The sequence below is a fragment of the Rhincodon typus genome, chromosome 17 (assembly GCF_021869965.1).
Source record: "Rhincodon typus isolate 14 chromosome 17, sRhiTyp1.1, whole genome shotgun sequence".
Lineage (NCBI taxonomy): Eukaryota > Metazoa > Chordata > Chondrichthyes > Orectolobiformes > Rhincodontidae > Rhincodon > Rhincodon typus.
In genome coordinates this window covers 33244128-33265166 of record NC_063348.1, presented here as the reverse complement: position 1 = coordinate 33265166, position 21039 = coordinate 33244128, and the positions used below count along the sequence as shown (strand labels likewise).

At 42.7% G+C, this 21039-nt stretch overlaps 1 protein-coding gene across 1 annotated transcript; it reads left to right on the top strand.

Annotated features, from left to right (window-relative positions):
- Window positions 1–9925: 9925 nt before the first annotated feature.
- LOC109917654 (dispanin subfamily A member 2b-like) lies at window positions 9926–14902 on the top strand. The gene is made up of 2 exons (XM_020517504.2): window positions 9926–10194; window positions 14493–14902. Exons 1-2 carry the CDS (start codon window positions 9985–9987, stop codon window positions 14643–14645), a joined length of 363 nt encoding a protein of 120 aa, XP_020373093.1. The 5' UTR covers window positions 9926–9984; the 3' UTR covers window positions 14646–14902.
- Window positions 14903–21039: the final 6137 nt, after the last annotated feature.

The window sequence follows — 21039 nt, the reverse complement described above, 5'->3', positions numbered from 1 at the left end:
AGTAGGTTCATCCACATGCTGCATAAGAAAATTTTCTTGTACACAGTTAACAAATTCCATTCCATCAAAGCCCTTAACACAATGGCAGTCCTAGTCTATGTTTGGAAAGTTAAAATCCCCTCCCATTATTCTTACAGACAACTGAGGTCTCCTTAAAAATTTGCTTCCTAATTTCCTGCCGACTACTGGGGGCAGGGGGAGGTGGCAGGTCTATAATATAACCCCAATAAGGTGATCAACCCTTCCTTATTTCTCAGTTCCACCCAAATAACTTCACTGGATGTACATCTTCCCTAAGTACAGCTGTAATGTTATCCCTAGCCAAAAACGCTACTCCCCCTCCTCTCTTGCCCCCATTTCTATCCTCTCTATAGCATTTATATCCTGGAACATAAAGCTGCCAGTACTGTCCATCCCTTAACTAAATTTCTGTAATAGCTATGATATCCCAGTCCCATGTTACCAACCATGCCCTAAATTCATTTGTATTACCTGTCAGGCCTCTTGCATTGAAGTAAATGCTGTTTAAATTACCAGTCTACCTCGTTCTCTGCTTTGTTCCTGCCTACCTTGACTGTTGACTTTCTCCTTTTCTCAATTGCACCAACCTCAGACTGATCTCTTTTCTCAGTATATCTCTGTGCTACCCACATCCCCGACTAGTTTAAATCCTCCCGAGTAGCTCTAGCAAATCTGCTCACCAGCATCGCAGTCCCCTTCCAATTCAGGTACCAATTCATCCTTCTTATACATGTCACCTCTACCCCAGAAGAGATTCCAATGATCCAAAAATGTGCATCCTTCTCCCCTGCACTTGCTCCTCAGCCAGCATTCATCTGCTGTATCCTCCTATTCCTATTCTCACTAGAACATGGCACCTGGTGTATCCAGATATTACTATCCTCGAGGACCTCCTTTTTAACTTTCTGCCTATTTTCCGATATTCTCTCCTCAGAACCTTGTCCTTTTCTCTTCCTGTCAGTAGTACAAGTGTGAATGATGACCAGCTCTCATCATGCTCCCCTTTGAGAATATTCTGCACCCTCTCCGAGACATCCTTGACCCCAACTGCAGGGACCCCAACACACCATTCCGATGTCTCACTGTCGGCCGCAGAAATGTCTGTGTGTAGATTGACTCACAATGTCCTTAAGGAGGCAATTCCAGGATTTTTACCCAGCGAACATGAAGGAGCAGCGATAGCTTTCCAAGTCAGAATGGTGAGTGGTTTGGAGAGAAACTTGCAGCTGGTGGTGTTCGCACATAGAGTCAGAGCCATAGAGGTGTACAGCATGGAAACAGGCCCTTTGGTCCAACTTGTCCATGCCGACCAGATATTTTAAATTAATCTAAAGCTATTTTCCAGCATTTGGCCCATATCCCTTTAAACTCTCCCTATTCATATATCCATCCAGATGTCTTTTAAATGTTGTAATTGCACCAGCTTCCACCGTTTCCTCTGGCAGCTCATTCCATACATACACCATCCTCTGCGTGAACATTTTGCCCCTTAGGTCCCTTTCAAATCTTTCCCTTCTCACCCTGAACCTATGTCGTCTAGTTTTGGACTCCACTACCCTGGGGAAAAGACCTTGGCTATTCACCCTATCAATGCCCCTCATGATTTTATAAACATCTATAAGGTCACCCCTCAGCTTCCAACACTCCAGGAAAAATAGCCCCAGCCTATTCAGCCTCTCCCTATTTCTCAAACCTTCCACCCTGGCAACATCCTTGTAAATCTTTTCTGATCCCTTTCAAGTTTCACAAAATCCTTCCTATAGCAGGGAGACCAGAATTGAATGCAGTATTCCAAAAGTGGCCTGAACAATGTCCTGTACAACCACAACATGACCTCCCAACCCCTACACTCAATGCACTGACCAATAAAGGCAAGCATACCAAATGCCTTCTTCACAATCCTATCTACCTGCAACTCCACTTTCAAGGGACTATGAACCTGCACTCCAAGGTCTCTTTGTTCAGCAACACTCCCCAAGACCTTACCACTAAGTGTATTGGCCCATCTGATCAAGGTCCTGTTGTACTCTGAGGTAACCTTCTTTGCTGTTCACTACACCTCCAATTTTAATGTCATCTGCAAACACTTCTAGGGTATCACTCGATCTCTGCTGTCTATACCTGACATATGCTTCCTTCTCTTTCTTAACCAAAGCTTCAACTTCTCTATTCATCCAGGATTTTCTACACCTATTAGCCTTGCCCTTCACCCTAACTGGAATATACCATCTCTGGGCTCTCGTTACCTCATTTTTGAAGGCTTCCCACTTCCCAATCATCCCTTTACCTGTGAATATCCATCCCCAATCAACTTTTGAAACCACATATGTGCTGTCTTTGGCCTTCTAAATGGAATTGGTTGTACGTTTTGAGGGTGCTGTCTGAGGATTTTTAGTGAATTTCTGCAGTGCACCTTGTAGATAGTATACACTGCTGCGACTGAGCGTTGGTGGTGGAGGGAATGGGTGCTTGTGGATGTGGTCTAGTGGCCCTTCATCAGAACCAGGATCATTGGACTTGAAATGTTCAACCTGTTTTCGCTCTACAGATGTTGCTAGACTTGCTTTGTTTAATCAGCGCTGCCTGTTTTTGTTTCTTTTTTCTCTTCTACACTTCCTGACTCCTTCATCTGACAGCAACAATTACATTCAAAACAGGAAATAACAGATGAGATACTTAAGATCAATCAAAGGCTAAGGGAGACAAATAGGCAAAAACACTACACTAACCCAACTATACATGGCAATGTGTATAAGAGTTCAATAAAGGAAATTTGAAGAAAGACCTTGTTTAAGGTCTAAGTAAAAAGAGAGTACATTTAATGATTATGGAAAGAACACTGAACAATCTCTTCAAACTATCTCTTTAAACAATATGAACAGGTATTCTGAGCTCTACAGGAATGGAGGAACAATGCAAAGTGCAATAGTACACTGTCTTGCAGGTCTTAGCTTGTTGTAAGGTTAAATACCTGGAGCGCCCTTCCTTCCAACATTATAGTTACCTACAGCCACAAAGGAAAATAAATCAATCAAGGTAAATTAGAATGGGTATTCAATACTGTCCTAGCTGCTGACACCCACGTCCCATGAACGAATATGGAAAAATAAACAAACTGTCAACAAGATCTGACAACCTTTTGGCATTCCTCCAAGACCTCACCTGCAACGACTTGTTTTATCACACAGCTATTTTTCAACATGCACATGTTGAGCTGAAATAAAATAGCTCATCAAGATAATTAGTTTGTTAGAAAACTCAATGCAACTATAAGAAATCTACAAAAAGCTAGTAAAGCCCACATTGAGACCATTGGGTTGTAGGGTTCCAAGGCAGAATATGAGGTGCTGTTCCTCCAGTTTCCGGGTGGCATCATTGTGACACTGGAGGAGGCCCAGGATGGACATGTCGTCCAGGGAGTAGGAGGGGAGTTGAAGTGGTTTGCGACTGGGAGGTGTTGTCGTTTGTCGCGAACCGAGCGTAGGTGAACAGCACCTCATATTCCGCCTTGGAACCCTACAACTCAATGGTCTCAATGTGGACTTTACTAGCTTCAAAATCTCCCCACCCCTGACCTCATCCCAAGACCAGCCCCCTCTCATCCCCGCCTCCCTGACCTGTCCGTCTTCTCTCCCACCTGTCTGCTCCTCCCACCTCACTGACCAACCCCCACCCCCACTTCCTACCTACACTCACCTTTACTAGCTTCATCCCTGCCTCCTTGACCTGTCCATCCTCTCTCCCACCTATCTGCACCACTATCTAGTTTCTATCACCGTCTCCCTCTCTCTATTTATTTCAGAGCTCCCTTCCCCTCCCCCATTTCTGAAGAAGGGTCCAGACCCGAAACGTCAGCTTTCCTGATCCTCTGATGCTGCCTGGCCTGCTGTATTCCTCCAGCTCTACACCTTGTTATCTCAGACTCCAGCATCGGCAGTTCCTACTATCTCTGACTTTATTAGAAAGCTTCATGAAACAGTCTGTTCACACAGAATCCCTGAAATGTCCTATTACTTAACAAATGCAGCATTAAGGGTACAAAAAATTTATTGTACAACAAATAGAAGTTTGAAGAATTTACAGGTGTTGTTTTTGTAAAAAAAGCAATGTCTAATGACAGACGCTGGCGCATAGACTCGTATATTTTATAGCAATGAAAACATCCCTGATCCAAAACTACAGTCCAGTGTTTGTGTTGCAAAACTTCAGGAAAGATTTTTTACAACGAAGCAGCATGTTGAAGTCTTAAAGTGTATACTCCTGAGGCTAGATTTTATGGGATACCCTACTCCGTGCATTCTCCCACTCAACCTTTCCCTGAAAAATATACCAACAGGGAGCTCACAAATCAGAAAGGTGGCTGTTCCCACAACCATATTATGCTGAGTGCAGCATTAATTATTTAAGATAAAGGCTTCCAATTCTCCTGAGGGGGACATCCCACTGTAGGGAGCAGTCAGTGATTTTGGTTGGGCAACAGTAGCACCAGGTCAAGTGAAGCTACCTGCTGAAACTACGGGATGTCCTCAAACAAGTGGGACATTATGGAGCTGGACTTCAAGGTGACCTAGTGTACTGGCAGGGTCTAGCTGGTATAGTCTAGAGAGGGGGCTTTGGGTGTAGTTTGTGGGTTTGAGAGGTTCGGGAGGGCATGAAGGGCATAATCTTGGTAGGTGGGTAGACACCGTTGATTTTAGGGGGTTCGTCATCAGTTATCTAATATAGCAATTTGCAGCAATTTTCTGATTGATTATTGAGTTTGATAAGATAGTTCAGATATGATATATTAGTTCATTAGATAAAGAAAATTCTATGGTGTGTGGGATGGTAGTAGGAAGGAAATGCGCTAAATTTAATTTAACGTCCCCCTTCAAATACACCAGTTGGGCAATAGGTGAATGTAGGGAGTGCTGAAAAACTGTTTTGAAGTGCTAGCATTGTAGTGCAAGAATCCAGATTGTCCACTGGGTGATATTTAATGTCTCCACTATGGCAAATCAGACTACTTCCCACAGTTTTGCATTGTAAAATTATTTCTTAAAAGTAAATCACACAGATCATTTGCAGATCAAAAGAAAGCTCACAAAATTAATCAAAAAGGAATAAATGACAAGGAAGTTCCATATGTTTTTACTCAAGTGGATATTATGGCCGTACAGTAGAAGGTGATGTTCTGGACCAGGACTATTGGTCAGTGGCCTTGAAAGACAAGAATTCTGATACTAGTCTTTTCTTGGTTCAGGAGCAGCTATTACTGTGCTGCCTGCTAGTTTTGAATGCCCTCAACCATTAAAGATTAAAAACCACATCTTACAGTTAAAGACCATTTTGAAGCAACAATTATTTACAATGGTTAAGTCATTAAAGATCTTATTTTACAGAGTCATAGAGTCATACAGCACAGAAGCAGACCCTTCGGTCCAACCAGTCCATGCCAGACATAATTCCAAACTAAACTAGTCCCAGCTGCCTGCTGCTGGCCCATATCCCTCCAAACCCTTCCTATTCATGTACTTAACCAAATGTCTTTTAAACTTTGTAATTGTACCCGCATCCACCCCTTCCTCTGGAAGTTCATTCCACACGTGAACAAAACTCTGTGTAAAAAATTTGCCTCATGTCTTTTTTAAATCTTTCTCCTCTCACCTTAAAAATGTGCCCCCTAGTCTTGAAATCCCCCATCTTAGGCAAAAGACAATTACCATTAACTCTATCTATACCTCTCATTATTTTACAAGCTTCTATCAGGTCACCTCTCAACCTACTATGCTCCAGAGAAAAAATCCCAGCCTTTCCAGCCTTTCTTTATAACTCAAACTTTTCATACTCAGCAACATCCTGGTAAATCTCTTCTGAACCTTCTCCAGCTTGATAATAACATTCCTATAATTGGGCGATACGAACTGGACACAGTAGACCAGATGAGGCCTCACCAATGTCCTGTACAACCTCAACATGACTTCCCAACACCTATACTCAAAGGTCTGAGCAATGAAGGCAAGCGTGCCAAATACCTTTTTAACCACCCTGTCTATACGTGACACAAACTTCAAAGAATTATGTACCTGAATCCCTAGGTCCCTCTGTTTGACAACACTACTAATTAATTGTATAAGCGCTACCCTTGTTTGTTGTACCAAAATGCAACAACCTCACATTTATCCAGATTGAACTCCATCTCCCATTTTTCAGCCCATTGACCCATTTGAACAAGATCCCTTTGTAATCTTAGAAAACCTTCTTCACTGTCTACTGTGCCACCAATTTTGGTGTCGTCTGCAAACTTACTGACCATGCCTTCTGTATTCTCATCCAAATCATTTATATAAATGACAAACATAAGAGGATCCAAAAGTGGAACACTGCTGGTCACAGGCCTCCAGTCTGAAAGGGAACCGTCCATCATTACTCTCTGTCTCCTGCTGTTAAGCCAATTATGTATCCAATTGGCTAGCTCACCCTGAGACTCATGTGATCTAACTTTACTAACTAGTCTACCATGCGGAACCTTGTCAAAAACTTTACTAAAATCCAAATAAACAAAGTCTACTGCTTTGCCATCATCAGTCTTTTTGGTAACTTCCTCAAAAAACTCAATCATGTTTGTGAGACACGATTTTCTTTGCATAAAACCATGCTGACTATCCCTAATCCATTTTTGTCTCTCTAAATGTCCATAAATCCTATCTTTTATAAGCACCTCCAACAATTTACCTATAACAAAAGTCAGACTCATAGGTCTACAGTTCCCTGGTTTCTCCGTACAACCATTCTTAAACAAAGGTACAACATTACCCACCCTCCAGTCATCAGGCACCTCATCTGTAATTATAGATGATGCAAATATTTCTGCAAGGGTCTTGTAATTTCCTCCCTTACTTTCCACAACGTTCTGGGATATATTAGATCAGGTCCTGGAGATTTATCCACCTTTATATTCTCCAAGAACTCCTGAACTTCCTCTTCTGTAATGTGAACTGTTTTTAAAACATCAAAGTTTATTTCTCTGCATTCTCTAGACTCCATTTCTTTCTCCACAGTAAAAATTGACACAAAATATTCAATTAGTATCCCTCCCATCTTCTGGGATTCAACACATCGATGACCTCCTTGATTTTTAAGAGGCCCTACCCTCTCTGTAGTTACCCTCTTGCTCTTAACACATTTGTAGGATCTCTTTGGGTTATCCTTAAACTTATCTGCCAATGCTTTCTCATATCCCCTCTTTGCCTTCCTGATTTCTCTCTTTAGAATGCCCCTATACTCTTTTATATTGATTAAGGGATTCAATTGAACCAGGTTGTCTATATCTAAAATAAGATTCTCTTTTATTCTTGACTACAACCTCAATATTTTTATTCATCCATTGTTCCTTAATCTTGCCAGCCTTACCCTTCTCTCCAACGGGAACAAAATGCTGCTGAACTTCATCATCACACTCTTGAATACCTCCCACTTGTCAGACATCCTTTTACCTGCGAACAGTCTACTCCAATCAACTTTTGAAAGCTCTTGTCTCATACCATTAAAATTTGCCTTATTCCAATTAAAACTTTAACTTTTATGGAAGGCTTATCCTTTTCTATAACCATTTTGAAACTAATCGAATTATGATCGCTGGATCCAAAGTGTTCCCCCACTTTTACTTCAGTCACCTTCCCTGCCTTATCGCCCAAAAGAAGGTCTAGTTTTGTTCCTTCTCTAGTAAGAACATCCACATATTGATAAAGAAAATTTTCTTGAACACATTTGACAAACTCTTCACCAACCAAACCTTTAACATTACAGTAGTCCCAAGCAATGTTTGGAAAATTAAAATTTCCCGTTATTACAACCTTATTATGCTTACATATACCAGAGATCTCCCTACGTATTTGTTTCTCAGTTTCCATCTTACTACTGGGGGGGCCTATAGTACAATCCCATCAAAGTGGTCTTTCCTTTCTTATTTGTAATTTCTATCTATATATTTTCACGGGATGATTTTTCAGAAATATCTTCCCTAGTTACAGGAGTAATGTATTCCTTAAACAAAAACACCACCCCCTTCTTTCTTGCCTTCTTACCTATTCATCCTACAGCATCCAAAATCGGGAACATTGAGCTGCCAGCTTTGCCCATCTCTTGGTCTTAAAGATTCATAACAAATTCTTGTTGAGTATTCTTTAACAGCTACCGCACATTCCAACCCAAATTAAAGGCATTCCAGCCAAAATAATCACTGGAATTGTTAATCCAAGCTAAGGATTACATTCCATTTTGTGAGGTTTTCCTGAGCTTTTCCATAAGTTTAAACAGCAATATGTCCTCTCTTTGTTAGTTCTGTTAGAAGAGGATGATCTTCTTTCTTCCTCAGAGACTCCAATCCATGGGACATAACCATGAGTAACCCTGATAACATGCTGCCATCAGGACTAGTTTCCTCATTTCAGAAAGTAAACCCTGTGATACTGGTTGTTTGCTTCTTAATGCAGAATCCTATGCAGTTCCTACGATATTCTTCCAGGTCAAAATATTGCTCTGGACAGAATTCTTCATCTAGCCAAATGGTGACTTCAGTATTTATGACCAGCAGTGTGAATGAAGAAGGCCTCCATATTGAGGAAGTGATAGATGTTCCAGAACCCTCAGCTTTATGAAGAAGTCACACTAATCTTTCACTGAGCAGCACACAAACTTGTGTGCCTGACTCATATGTCTAAGGGTGCTGCAGAAAAGGAAATTCAGCTGATGTAGAAAAATCTTTCAGAAATGCTGAAGTACAAGAATGATGGTTTACTTTTAGATGAGAGTCCAGAAAACCCTTATGGTTGAATCTTATGGTTTTTGGCTGAGTCTGAGTTGTATCAGTTTTTGGAAAGTTATTTGCTGTGAGGCCGAGTGAATCCCCTCATTGTGTCTTACCAAACTCGCCTCATTAATTGCATTAATTTACGGCATCTCTCACATCCACCAAATGACTGGCATCCCTTGAGCCCATGCCATCTTTAAAAGGCTGTAGTACACCTGGACAAACACTGGCATTCTGAAGCTGTCCCACTCAGTCAAGGACAGAGTTGAAACATGGCGGAGTACAGGAAGATGGCACCATATTTTCCAACAAGGATATAGAGGTCCCAAAGGAGAGACATCCTATTCCCAGAGAATCAATAGAGGTGGCAACACAACCAGACCCTGCAAACATGGTCCCAGGTCCCCATCCAGGTCAGTGCCATCTCCAGGGTGCAGATGATTGCACAGTTAAGAAGGTAAATATCTTCGCTGCTCTGCCAAGGCAATCTGAGAGTAAAATGGAAAAGTGTGAGGTTATGCACTTTGGTAGGAAGAATAGAGCTGTAGACTTGGGAGTCCTAGTTCAGAATTCTCAAGGTTAACATGAAAGTTCAGTTGGCAGTTAGGAAGGCAAATGCAATGTCAGCATTCATTTCAAGAGGGATAAAAATGTGTAAGAGCAGAAATGTACTGCTGAGGCTTTATAAGGCTCTGGTCAGACCACATTTGGAATATTGTGTGCAGTTTTGGGGCCCTATCTGAAGAAGGATGTGGAAGCAGTGGAGAGGGTCCAGAGGAGGTTCACAAGAATTATTCCTGGGATGAAGGGCTTGTCATATCTGGAGTGGTTGAGGACTGTGGGTTTGTACTGAATGGAGTTCAGAAGGATGAGGCGGGGGGTGGGGTGCTGATTGAAACTTACCTGAGTATCACCTGTTTCTGGGCGCATTCCTGTCTGTGAGTGTATTACCCATCTCTGGACATATAACCTGTCTCTTGGCATGTTACCTATCTCCGGGTGTATAATGTGTCTCTGGGTAAACAGGGTATCACCAGTTTCTGAGTTTATCACCTGCCTTTGGAAAGTCATGCTGTTGGAGGTGGTCCTAGTCTCGCTCCGCCCCGCTTTATTAGAGCGTGTTATCGACAGGAGCAGATTCAGTTTGCGCTATCGCTTGTACTTGCTTTAAGATGGATTACAGAACCGGCCATATGCCAATGAATCCCGTTGCCTACCCATATCAAGGGCCGATGGAAGATTCCCGGGCGGTGACCACTACCCTCGTTAACATGGCCCCCAGCGTGACCTCAGTCCGGGACCACTTTCTCTGGTCTATCTTCAACTTTGCTTTCCTAAACTTCTGCTGCCTGGGTTTCGTGGCACTCGTCTTCTCTGTCAAAGTGAGTGGGTCAGAGACGCGGGGGTGGGAGAAGAGACACTGGGGAGGTGGAAAAAGGACCCCGGAAAAGGGGATGGAGATTGTCTGTCGGGCTAACCCACGGGTTTCTGTTAAAGTGAAGACAGCGCCGGTGATATTCCAGGCCTAACACACTGAAGAACTGCCCGGGGACAAAACATACTGCACGTAAAGAGACCATTTGGCCCGTCAGTTTGTGCTAGCTCTCGGAGTGAGCAGTTATGCTTCGCCCCTCACCTCTGCTTTAATCACTGGAAACTCAGTTAGTTAGTTAGTTTCCCGTCTTCAAATTCCCATCCCAAGTTATTCACGGCATCGGTTTCTGGAAACTTTCCAGACAGAATATTTCACATCCTGACAACTGAGCGAAAACGTTTCTCCTCGCTTTATTCATCGGTTTAAATCCTCACACCAGAGGGAATCTACTTTTTTAAATTTATCAAAACCTTTCATCCTGAAAAGCTCTATTTAGTCACCTCTTGAAAAGGAAAGTAGTCCTGATTATTCCCAAACTCTCCTCAAAACCGAGTCCCTGATAACGTGCTTCTCTGTTATTTTATTAAACGAACCAATCATTTTAGACGTGATTTGTCTTAATAATCCAATTTAGCTTTGCTGAATTTACCTATCCCAGTATATTTGCATACATCTGTATTTTAAAAAATGCTTTGCAGTAAGTACATGTAATGTACAAATTCATGGCAGTTGAAATTGGAAGAGAGTTTGATAGATTATACTTGGAAAAGTGTTTCCTTTTGTGGTAGAGAACATGGCGCAGCAAGTTCCCACAAAATAAACAACTGAACAAGTAATAATAACTGAATAGGTAATCTCGGTGTCGATTTGGGGAAATGGCTACCATCTGGAAAATCAGAGATAAGTTTTTTCAGAATAGCATCGTTGCATCTTTTGTATTCAGCTGTGAAAACAGGCGGAACCTTTGTAAGATGCAGTTCTAAGAAGTGTGGCATTGTCCCTCCGTACCGATCCTCCAAAAGTAGGTTGTGTGGAAACTGTTCCCATTTGCACAGACTTAAGATGATTAACAAAATAAAAATGATGAGATGAGAAAACCTTTTTTTTATTATTCAGTGTGTGGTAACAATCTGCAATAATGCACTGCCTGAGAGTTAAGACAAAGTTAATTGAGGACTTAAAAAGAGAGTTGGATAATTATTTGTAAAGATGTTTGCAGAGCTATGAAGAATCAGCAATGACTGTCTTGCTCTGGCACAGACACAAAAGCCTGATTGACCCTATTTTCTATTCTAACCGTTCTGTTAGTGCTCCCTCAGTACTGATCCCCCAACAATTCAGCCCTCTGTCAGGCATTTACACCGTTGCCAATCTTTGTGCTTAATGTCCTTGAGTGGGACTTGAATCTCTCAACCTTCTGATTGAGAGGCTAGAGAGTGACTAGTCTTGAAATAAATGTCCTTGGTAGCTATATCTTATGAAAGATTCCAGCTGAGACTTTTTATTCATGAAACAATAACAAAGTGCTGGAGAAACTCCACTGGTCTTGCAGTATTTGCAAAGGGAAAAAACAGTTATTGTTTTGAGTGCAGTGACCCTTCATCAGAACTAAAAATAGTTAGGATAGGATGGCATCTACAGTTCTTTGATTTTATATTAGGACTTTACTCATGCAACAAATGTAATACAGCGTAGGATTTAGCTTTCTGCATTATTTGAAGTTTGTGCACTTTGCTGAATTATTCAGAATACATTCTATATTTTTCTTAGCTAGCATACCTAATAACTTCACTAATCCCCTCTCCTCCTTCACCTCAAAAGATAAACTAGGTTCCCTGTTACAAATCTGCCCCTTTAATGGAGCCTCCCACATACATTGCCGAGTACAACTGGAATGTTTCTGATTTTTAAACAAACATGTAGTAGATTTTGTAGATTGTGAAATCATTTTTAGTTCTGCGTCAATTCATTAATCATCAAATGTCCTGGTCTAATAATTTGTCAAGGAGTCCTAATATTCACAATCCAAGCATTTCATCTCCATGGCTTTTTAAATGGACAATTTTGTTAATAAATTCTCTTGCCAACACTGAGAACAGCACGGACTCAGTGGTTAGCAAAGATGCCTCACAACACCAGGGACCAAAGTTTGAATCCAGTCTTGGATAGTTGTCAGTGTGGAGTTTGTATCTTCTCCCTGTGTCTGTTGGGGTTTCCACTGGATGCTCTGTTTTCCTCCCACAGTCCAAAGATATGTGCACGTTAGGTGGATTGGCCATGCTAAGCTATCCATAGTGTCCATGGATGTGCAGGCTATGAGGATTGGCCATGGTAAAATGTGGGGTTGTGGGGATCTGGGTGGGATGCTCTTTGTAGGGTCAGTGTGGACTCAATGGGCTAAATGGCCTCTTTCTACACTGTAGGTATTAAAACAAAATTACAAGTAGTAAACACTGAATTCCCTTTTAAAGTTGCAATAGGGCTCTGCCCCTGGATGTTTGAAAAACAACTTTCTTCTTTCAAACGATGGCTAAGCCCATGCTTGTCTCAGTGCCAGGTTCATTAAGAATGAATGATTATTTAGTGGTTTTCACATATCTTGCAAGTGCCAGGGCATTTTGCAAACAATCAGATAGTGATGGACTGCAGCTGATGTCATGTGTGTAAATGTGGCAGCCAAATTGTACATAGCAAAATCTCCGAAACAGTAATAAGATAAATGAACAATCTGTTGGTGAACAGTGATGAGGTTGTTGACTTGCTCGCTAAGCTGGCTTGTTCTTGTTTAAAGTTGAAGTTAAGATGTTAAAGTTGAGCATAAGACCAATGGGGAGTTCCAAACCTCAGTATACAGAAAAGCAACCCATACTGATCGAATCCTCAATTTCCACAGCAACCACCCAAACGTCCACAAACAAAGCTGCATTAGGACACTATTTAAACGGGCCAGGACACACTGTAACAATCCGGAACTATGCAGGAAAGAGGAAGAGCACCATACAAAATCCTCGTTATAAACGGATATCCTGCAACTTCACCTGCAGATGCCTACTAAACAGACAACAACAGGAGGACACAGTATGCCCTAACACACTGGTCACACTGCCCTACATCAAGAACTTATCAGAACTGACAACAAGACTCCCAAGACCATGGGAATCATGGTAGCCCACAGCCACTCTACGACAAACACCTACAAGGATTAAAGATCCCATTCCCACAACATGCAGAACCAACAGCGGTTTACAAAATACCATACCACAAACTTTACATCGGACGGACAGGAAGGAAACTAGCCATCAGAATACATGAACATCAGCTAGCAGCAAAACAGCACGACGAAATCTCCTTAATATCGGTACACTCAGACAATAAAGGCCATCAGTTTAACTGGGACGAGGTAACTATAGTAGTCCAAGCCAAACGTAGACACGCACAGGAATTCCTAGAGGCATGGTTCTCCATCCATAATGCAATCAACAAACATATAGAATTGGCGCCCATATACAATCCCATACAGATCAAAGCCGAAATGACACTACTCACCACGACGGAGCAGACAGTATAAATTCCAAGCAGAGTAGAATAACATCGGTTCATCGGAGGCTGCACTGATGATGTCACCTAGCAAGGTGATGAAACATCTGAACGAGAACAAACCAGCTTGGTGAGCAAGTCAACAACCTCACCCACCACCCGAGCTACAGATCTTTGCCAAAACTTTGAACAGGGATAATTATTATGCTGGAAACAAAGAGAAATGTGCTGTATCATGTCTTGGGAGCCTATATATTCACTTGGAAGATAACATCTCTGACATTACACCACTCTCTAAATCTGTGTTGGGTGAGATTGAGCTCAGATCCTGGAGTGGGACCTAAATTCCCATTTCTATAGTAGCTGTGAGAGCTTCAAATGAGCTGGACATAAACAACCATTTATTTTAATTTGGCTATACAACAAAACCAAGCTTTGTTTCACTTTAATGTTACTAATAGGGAATATTTTAAAGAACCAGTTATTTACCTCTATTTGTCTTCAGAAATGAATTATTGTCAGTTGTTCCTTCATTCATTTGCTGGATCAAGCAATAGTTTTGAGTTGAAAGTGACAAAATGTGGTACAGGAAATTACTATGCTCAGTAGCTGTCCTTTCCTGATTAACAACAAAACAAAGCTGATAACACAAAGCCTTACTTGAAAGCTTCTTGCAAAGTTTATAACTTTTCAAAATTATCAGAACTTGTGTTCCAGCATAGAGATTTTTGAATCGTATTGTATGAATCCTCCCTTGTTTTCTTTTAGTCTAGAGATCGGAAAGTTGTGGGAGATGTGGAAGGAGCTCGGCATTATGGGTCAACAGCCCGAACACTCAACATTGTAATCGCAGTGATTGTCACCGTTTGCATTGTACTTTCCATTGTGATACCATTGGCTATTGTGTTAAGTGCATATTGAGCTCAACAACAACAACAGGAACAGCAGCAAATGATTATGTTGGAGTTAAACCAATGATAGCAACATTTCTATGAGAATTTTTGTAACAAAACTCTTCAACATCTTGATACATTCTGCCTGTTATTATTGCTTTCTATATATAATGTACATGTAAGATTGGCATGTTTAAAGTGGTTACCTAGAAAATACACAATTATTTCCTACAAAATCTGACCAAAGCATGGCTCTAATTTTATTAATAAAGTACATGATAACAAGTTGGTGATATCTTGGAGTTTAATGACTGGATTCCTGTGTTTAGCTGTGAACATTTCCTTTCAACAATTAAAAATAAGCTTGTACTTGCAACCACGCTGAATTAAACAGCTTTGTGGTTAAGTTTGTGGTGAGATGTTGTTGATACGTGGCAGTGGTACATTTTGTACTGGGGAGAATCAAATGTGAAACTTGACTTGAGGATTTTTACATTTCAGATGTGCTAATTAACTAATGGAGATGCCTTGTCCTGGGCTTAAGGGATCAGTGCTTTGAATTTATTGGCTTTATAGATCAATAACTTGCATGTAAAGATGTAAGAAACTTCTTTTATTGGAGGTTACAAAACTTTTAGATTTGATGTAGAGGTGCTGGTTTTTGACTGAGTGTCAAAAATCACCCGACACCAGGTTATAGTCCAACGGGCTCATTTAAAATCATTTTGGAGTGCCGCTCCTTCCTCAGGTGCAGTGAGAGAGGGCACACAGACACAAGAGTTTATAGGCAGAGAGGTCAAAGGATCATACAACTGGTGTGAGTGCAGTGAAAAAGCATTAAATGGCTGTTGGAGAACTCTGTTAGAAAGGAAATGTAAGTTTCAATTGATGAAGATGCAAATTCCAGAATCTGTTTCATGCCACAGCCCCAAGATAATTAAAGGTTTTATCAATGTCTGCCTCACTTTCCAAACTTCAACCAGGCAGAGATACAAGAGCTGTCATCTCAGGTCAGACACTGATTTGTAATTGTGAGGCCTCATTCAGAATCTGTCTCTGAGTTCTAACCTGGAATCAGGCTGGTTTTATTCCAAAAGCAGGAATTTATAAAATGTTGCACTGACTGACTGTGACTACAAGGTGTGTTTTTTTTTGAACAAAATTTGGATGAAAATGATTCAGCCCTGGGGGGAGGAGAAGGGTGGGAGATGTGTGTGTGTGTGTGTTGATGGTGTCAAAAGAGGACAGGAAGGAAGATTTTACAGATACAGAATAGTGTGGTGGGGTTACCTGTAGTGCGACATGAACCCAAAATCATGGTTGAGGCCTTCTTCATGGTATGGAATTTGGCTATCAGTTTCTGCTCAGCGATTCTGCGTTGTTGTACGTCCTGAAGTCCGCCTTGGAGGACGCTTACCCGAAGATTGGAAGCTGAATGTGTTCACTGAATGATCACTGAAGTGTTCCCCGACTGGGAGGGGACATTCCTGTCTGGCGATTGTTGCATGGCGAATGAGATTGGCTGAATCACATGAGTATCTGCCGTGTACGTGGTGGGTGGTGTTCCCACGTGTGACGGTAGTGTCCATTTCGATGATCTGACATGTCTTGCAGAGGTTGCCGTAGCAGGGTTGTGTGGTGTTGTAGTCGATGTTGTCCTGAAGGCTGGACGGTTTGCTGCGAACGATGGCCTGTTTAAGGTTTGGTGCTTGTTTGGTGGAAGATCTTGGCAAAATGCTCATCATCAATGATGACGTGCTCCAGACACTGTACCCAGTCTGTCTTCATAGCTGAAATATTCCAGCCTGTGTAATATCTTGGTGAAGCTTTTCCGTACCCTAATTTATGCAATCACATCCTTAGTGTAGCAATGAGAAATGCACACAGACTGGTCTAATGTCTTATACAGTTCCATCATAACCTGCAGTTATATTCAGTGCCTTGACTAATAGTCATACAGCATGGAAACAGACCCTTCGGTCCAACTCGTCCATGCTGACCAGGTATCCCAAACCTAACTTGGACCATTTGCCTGCATTTGGTCCATCCCTCTAAAGCTTTCCAATTCATGTACCTGTCCAAATGTTTTTTTAGATATTGTAATTGTACATCTGTACCACTTCCTCTGGTGACTCATTCCATACATGCACCACCCTCAGGTCCCTTTTAAATCTTTCCCCTCTCATCTTAAAACGTATGCCGTCTAGTTTTGGAAAGGCAAGTATCCCATTTGCCTTCTTACCCACCTTGCCTTCATGAATCTGTCAACATGCACACGAAGCTCACACTGACCCTTTGTATTTCCTGTGGTCCAACTTTTTGCCACATATTTGCTTGCCTTATTAGTTCTTCCAGATATATTACCTAACACTTTTCAGTATGAAATTTTATTTGCTGTTGTTCTACCCATCCAACCAGCCCATCAACATCATTCTGTAGTCTAACACTTTCATCCTCAATATTTATCACACCACGAATTTTTGTGTTAGTGAGAACTGCAGATGCTGGAGTCAGAGATAACTCAGTGTGGAGCTGGAGGAACGCAGCAGGTCAGGCAGCATCAGAGGATCAGGAAAGTTGACGTTTCGGGTCGAGACCCTTCAGAAAATCGGAAAATTTTCTGAAGAAGCGTCCCGAACCGAAACATCAACTTTCCTGCTCCTCTGATGCTGCCTGACCTGCTGTGATCCTCCAGCTCCACACTGTGTGATCATGAATTTTTGTGTCATGTGTAAACTTACTGATCAAACCTCTTATATTCAGGTCCAGATCATTAAGGTACAGGAAAAACAGCAAGGGAGTCAGCACTGAAAACATGGCTACATGACCGGACACAGGCTTGCAGTAACAAAAACCAACCTTCAACCCTCCTCCTCTGCATCACCCTCATCTACACTTTGAGTCAGCTCCTCAGAAAACTCAATCAAAGCTGTCTTTTTTTTTAATCCTTTTAATCCTTTTTTTTAATCCTTATGGTATCGCTGGCTGTGCCAATATTTATTGCGTGTCCCAAGTTGCCCTTGAGAAGGTGATGGTCAGGCTGTTGATACTCAGATATTCAATTAAGATAGTGTCAGTGAATATCAAGGTGCGATGGTAAGATTCTGTATTGTTGAAGATGGTCATTGCCTGGCACTAACGTGCCAAAATATTTCTTGGCACTTGTCAGCCTAAACCTGGATATTGTCCATATCTTGTTGTATTTATTCATGGACTGGTTCAGTATCTGAGGAACTGCGAATGGTGCTGAACATTCTGCAATCATCAAGACCATCCTCCACTCTTATGTTGGAGGGAAGGTCATTGATGAAGCAGCTGAAGATGGTTTAGCCTAGGACACTACACGGAGGAATTCCTGCAGAGATATCCATGGAGCGGAGAAGAATGATCTCCAATAACCGCAACTATCTACCTTTATGCCAGCTATGACTTCAACCAGCACAGAGTTTTCCCCTTTATTCCCATTGACTAGCTTGGCTGGGCTCCTTGGATGCCACACTTAGTCAAATGTGGCCTTGATTTCAAGAGCAATCAATCTCATGTCACCTCTGGAATTCAGCTCCCTTGTCTATGTTTAGGTCAAGATTTTAATGACGTCAGGATTTGAGAGACCTGGCAGAATGGAAATTAAGCATCAGCAAGTAGACTATTGCTAACCAAGTGCTGCTTGATACAGAAAGCTATTTTTGATTAAGGTGCACTCTGGGGTTTTCCTGCCTGCATGTCTCTCTGCATAATTGTCGTTTATTCCTTCCCTGACTGTACATCGTGAAGCAACTTTCAGCATTGCAGATGCACTGCACTGCTTCCAATCGATGCTCAAACACAAAAACTCAGTGCTCAAGGCAGTCAAACTCTGCGATCCAAATGTTGGCACCCTTACAAAACCAAATTACTTTCTGCAGATACAGTCATCCAGATTGCCAGGAGCATCTAAGCTTTTCCGTATTCTGCAGGCCATGAACGACATGGGCCCCAGCTGTCCTGCCATATCTTTAGTTTTAAAAAAATATTTACCTTAAATAATCTTCTATTTGGCTTAAATTTAAGTTTTATATTAAAAAGCAGCTAGAACTCATATCCAGCATGGATGGATGTTGAACTGAGGCCATCTGGCTTAGAAACATAGAAAATTGTTGCAGGAGTAGGCCATTTGGCCTTTCAAACCTGCACCACCATTCAATACAATCATGGAATCATGGTTGATCATGCAATCTCAGTATCCCCCATACCCGTTGATCGCTCTAGCTGCAAGGGTTGTCCAGCTCCCTCTTGAATATATCTAATAAACTGGCCCCAACAGCTTCTGATGGGAGAGAATTCCACAGGTTCATGTTTGAGTGAAGGAATTCTTCCTCATCTCAGTCCTGAATGGCTTATCCCTTATTCTTAGACTGTGACTCCTTGTTCTGGACTTCCCCAACATCAGGAGCAATCTTCCTGCATCTAGCCTGTCAATTCCCATCAGGATTTTATATGTTTCTATGAGATCGCCCCTCATTCTTCTACATTCTGGTGATTACAAGATCAGTCGACCCAGTCTTTTCTCATATGTCAGTTTTGCCATCTTGGGAATCAGTCTGGTGAACCTTCACTGGACTCCCTCAACAGCAAGAATGTCCTTCCTCAGACGAGGAGACCAAAACTGCACGCAATACTCAAGGTGAGACCTCACCAAAGCCCTGTATAACTGTAGCAAGACATCTCTACTCCCGTAGTCAAATCCTCTCGCTAAGAAGGCCAGCATGCCATTAGCTTTCCTCACTGCCTGCTGTACCCGCATGCCAACCTTCAGCGATTGTTCCACCATGACACACAAGTTTCATTGTACCTCACCTTTTCCCAAATTGCCACCATTCAGATAGTTATCTGCCTTCCTGTTTTTGTGACCAAAGTGGATAACCTCACATTTATCCACATTATTTTGCACGCAGGAGGCCCAGGATGGACATGTTGTCGAAGGAATGGGAGGGGGAGTTGAAATGGTTCGCGACTGGGAGGGCAGCTGAACTCGTCCTGACTCTTAACAACTTCTCTTTCAATTCTTCACACTTCCTACAGACAAAGGGAGTGGCCATGGGTACCCGCATGGGCCCAAGCTATGCCAGCTTCTTTGTAGGTTACGTGGAACAATCCGTCTTCCGTAGCCACACTGATCCTAAACCCCACCTCTTCCTCCGTTACATTGATGACTGTATCGGTGCCGCCTCGTGCTCCCACGAGGAGCTCGAACAGTTCGTCCACTTCACCAACACCTTCCACCCCAACCTTAAGTTCACCTGGACCATCTCTGATACCTTTCTCTCCTTCCTGGACCTCTCTGTTTCCATCTCTGGCAACCACCTGGAAACCGATATCCATTTCAAGCCTACCAACTCCGACAGCTACCTAGAATACACCTCCTCCCACCCACCTTCGTGCAAAAATGCCATCCCCTATTCCCAATTCCTTCGACTCCGCCGCATCTGCTCCCAGGATGAGGCATTCCACTCCTGCACATCTCAGATATCCTTGTTTTTCAACGACCGCAACCTCTTGCCCTCAGTGGTCAAGAATGCCCTCTACCGTGTCTCCCGCATTTCCCGCAACTCATTCCTCACACCCCCTCCCTGCAATAACAACCAAAACAGAATCCCCCTCGTCCTCACGTACCACCCCACCAACCTCCGGATCCAACGCATCGTCCTCCGACCCTTCCGCCATCTGCAATCCAACCCCACCGCCAAAGACATTTTTCCCTCCCCACCCTTATCTGCTTTCCGGAGGGACCACTGTCTCCGTGACTCCCTTGTCCGCTCCACACTCCCCTCCAGCCCCACCACACCTGGCACCTTTCCCTGCAACTGCAGGAAATGCTACACCTGCCCCTACACCTCCCCCCTCACCCCCATCCCAGGTCCCAAGAAGACCCTCCACATCAAGCAGATGTTCACCTGCACATCTGCTAATGTGGTATACTGTATCCGCTGTTCCAGATGTGGCCTCCTCTACATCGGGGAAACCAAGCGGATGCTTGGGGACCGCTTTGCGGAACACCTACGCTCGGTTCGCAACAAACAACTGCACCTCCCAGTCGCGAACCATTTCAACTCCCCCTCTCATTCCTTAGACGACATGTCCATCCTGGGCCTCCTGCAGTGCCACAACGATACCACCCAAAGGTTGCAGGAACAGCACCTCATATTTCACTCGGGAACCCTGCAGTCCAATGTATCAATGTGGACTTCACAAGCTTCAAAATCTCCCCTCCCCCTACCGCATCCCAAAACCAGCCCAACTTGTCCCCGCCTCCCTAACCTGTACTTCCTCCTACCTATCCCCTCCTCCCACCTCAAGCCCCACCCCTATCTCCTACCTAATAGCCTTATCCCGCCCCCTTGACCTGTCCGTCCTCCCTGGACTGACCTATCCCCACCCTAACT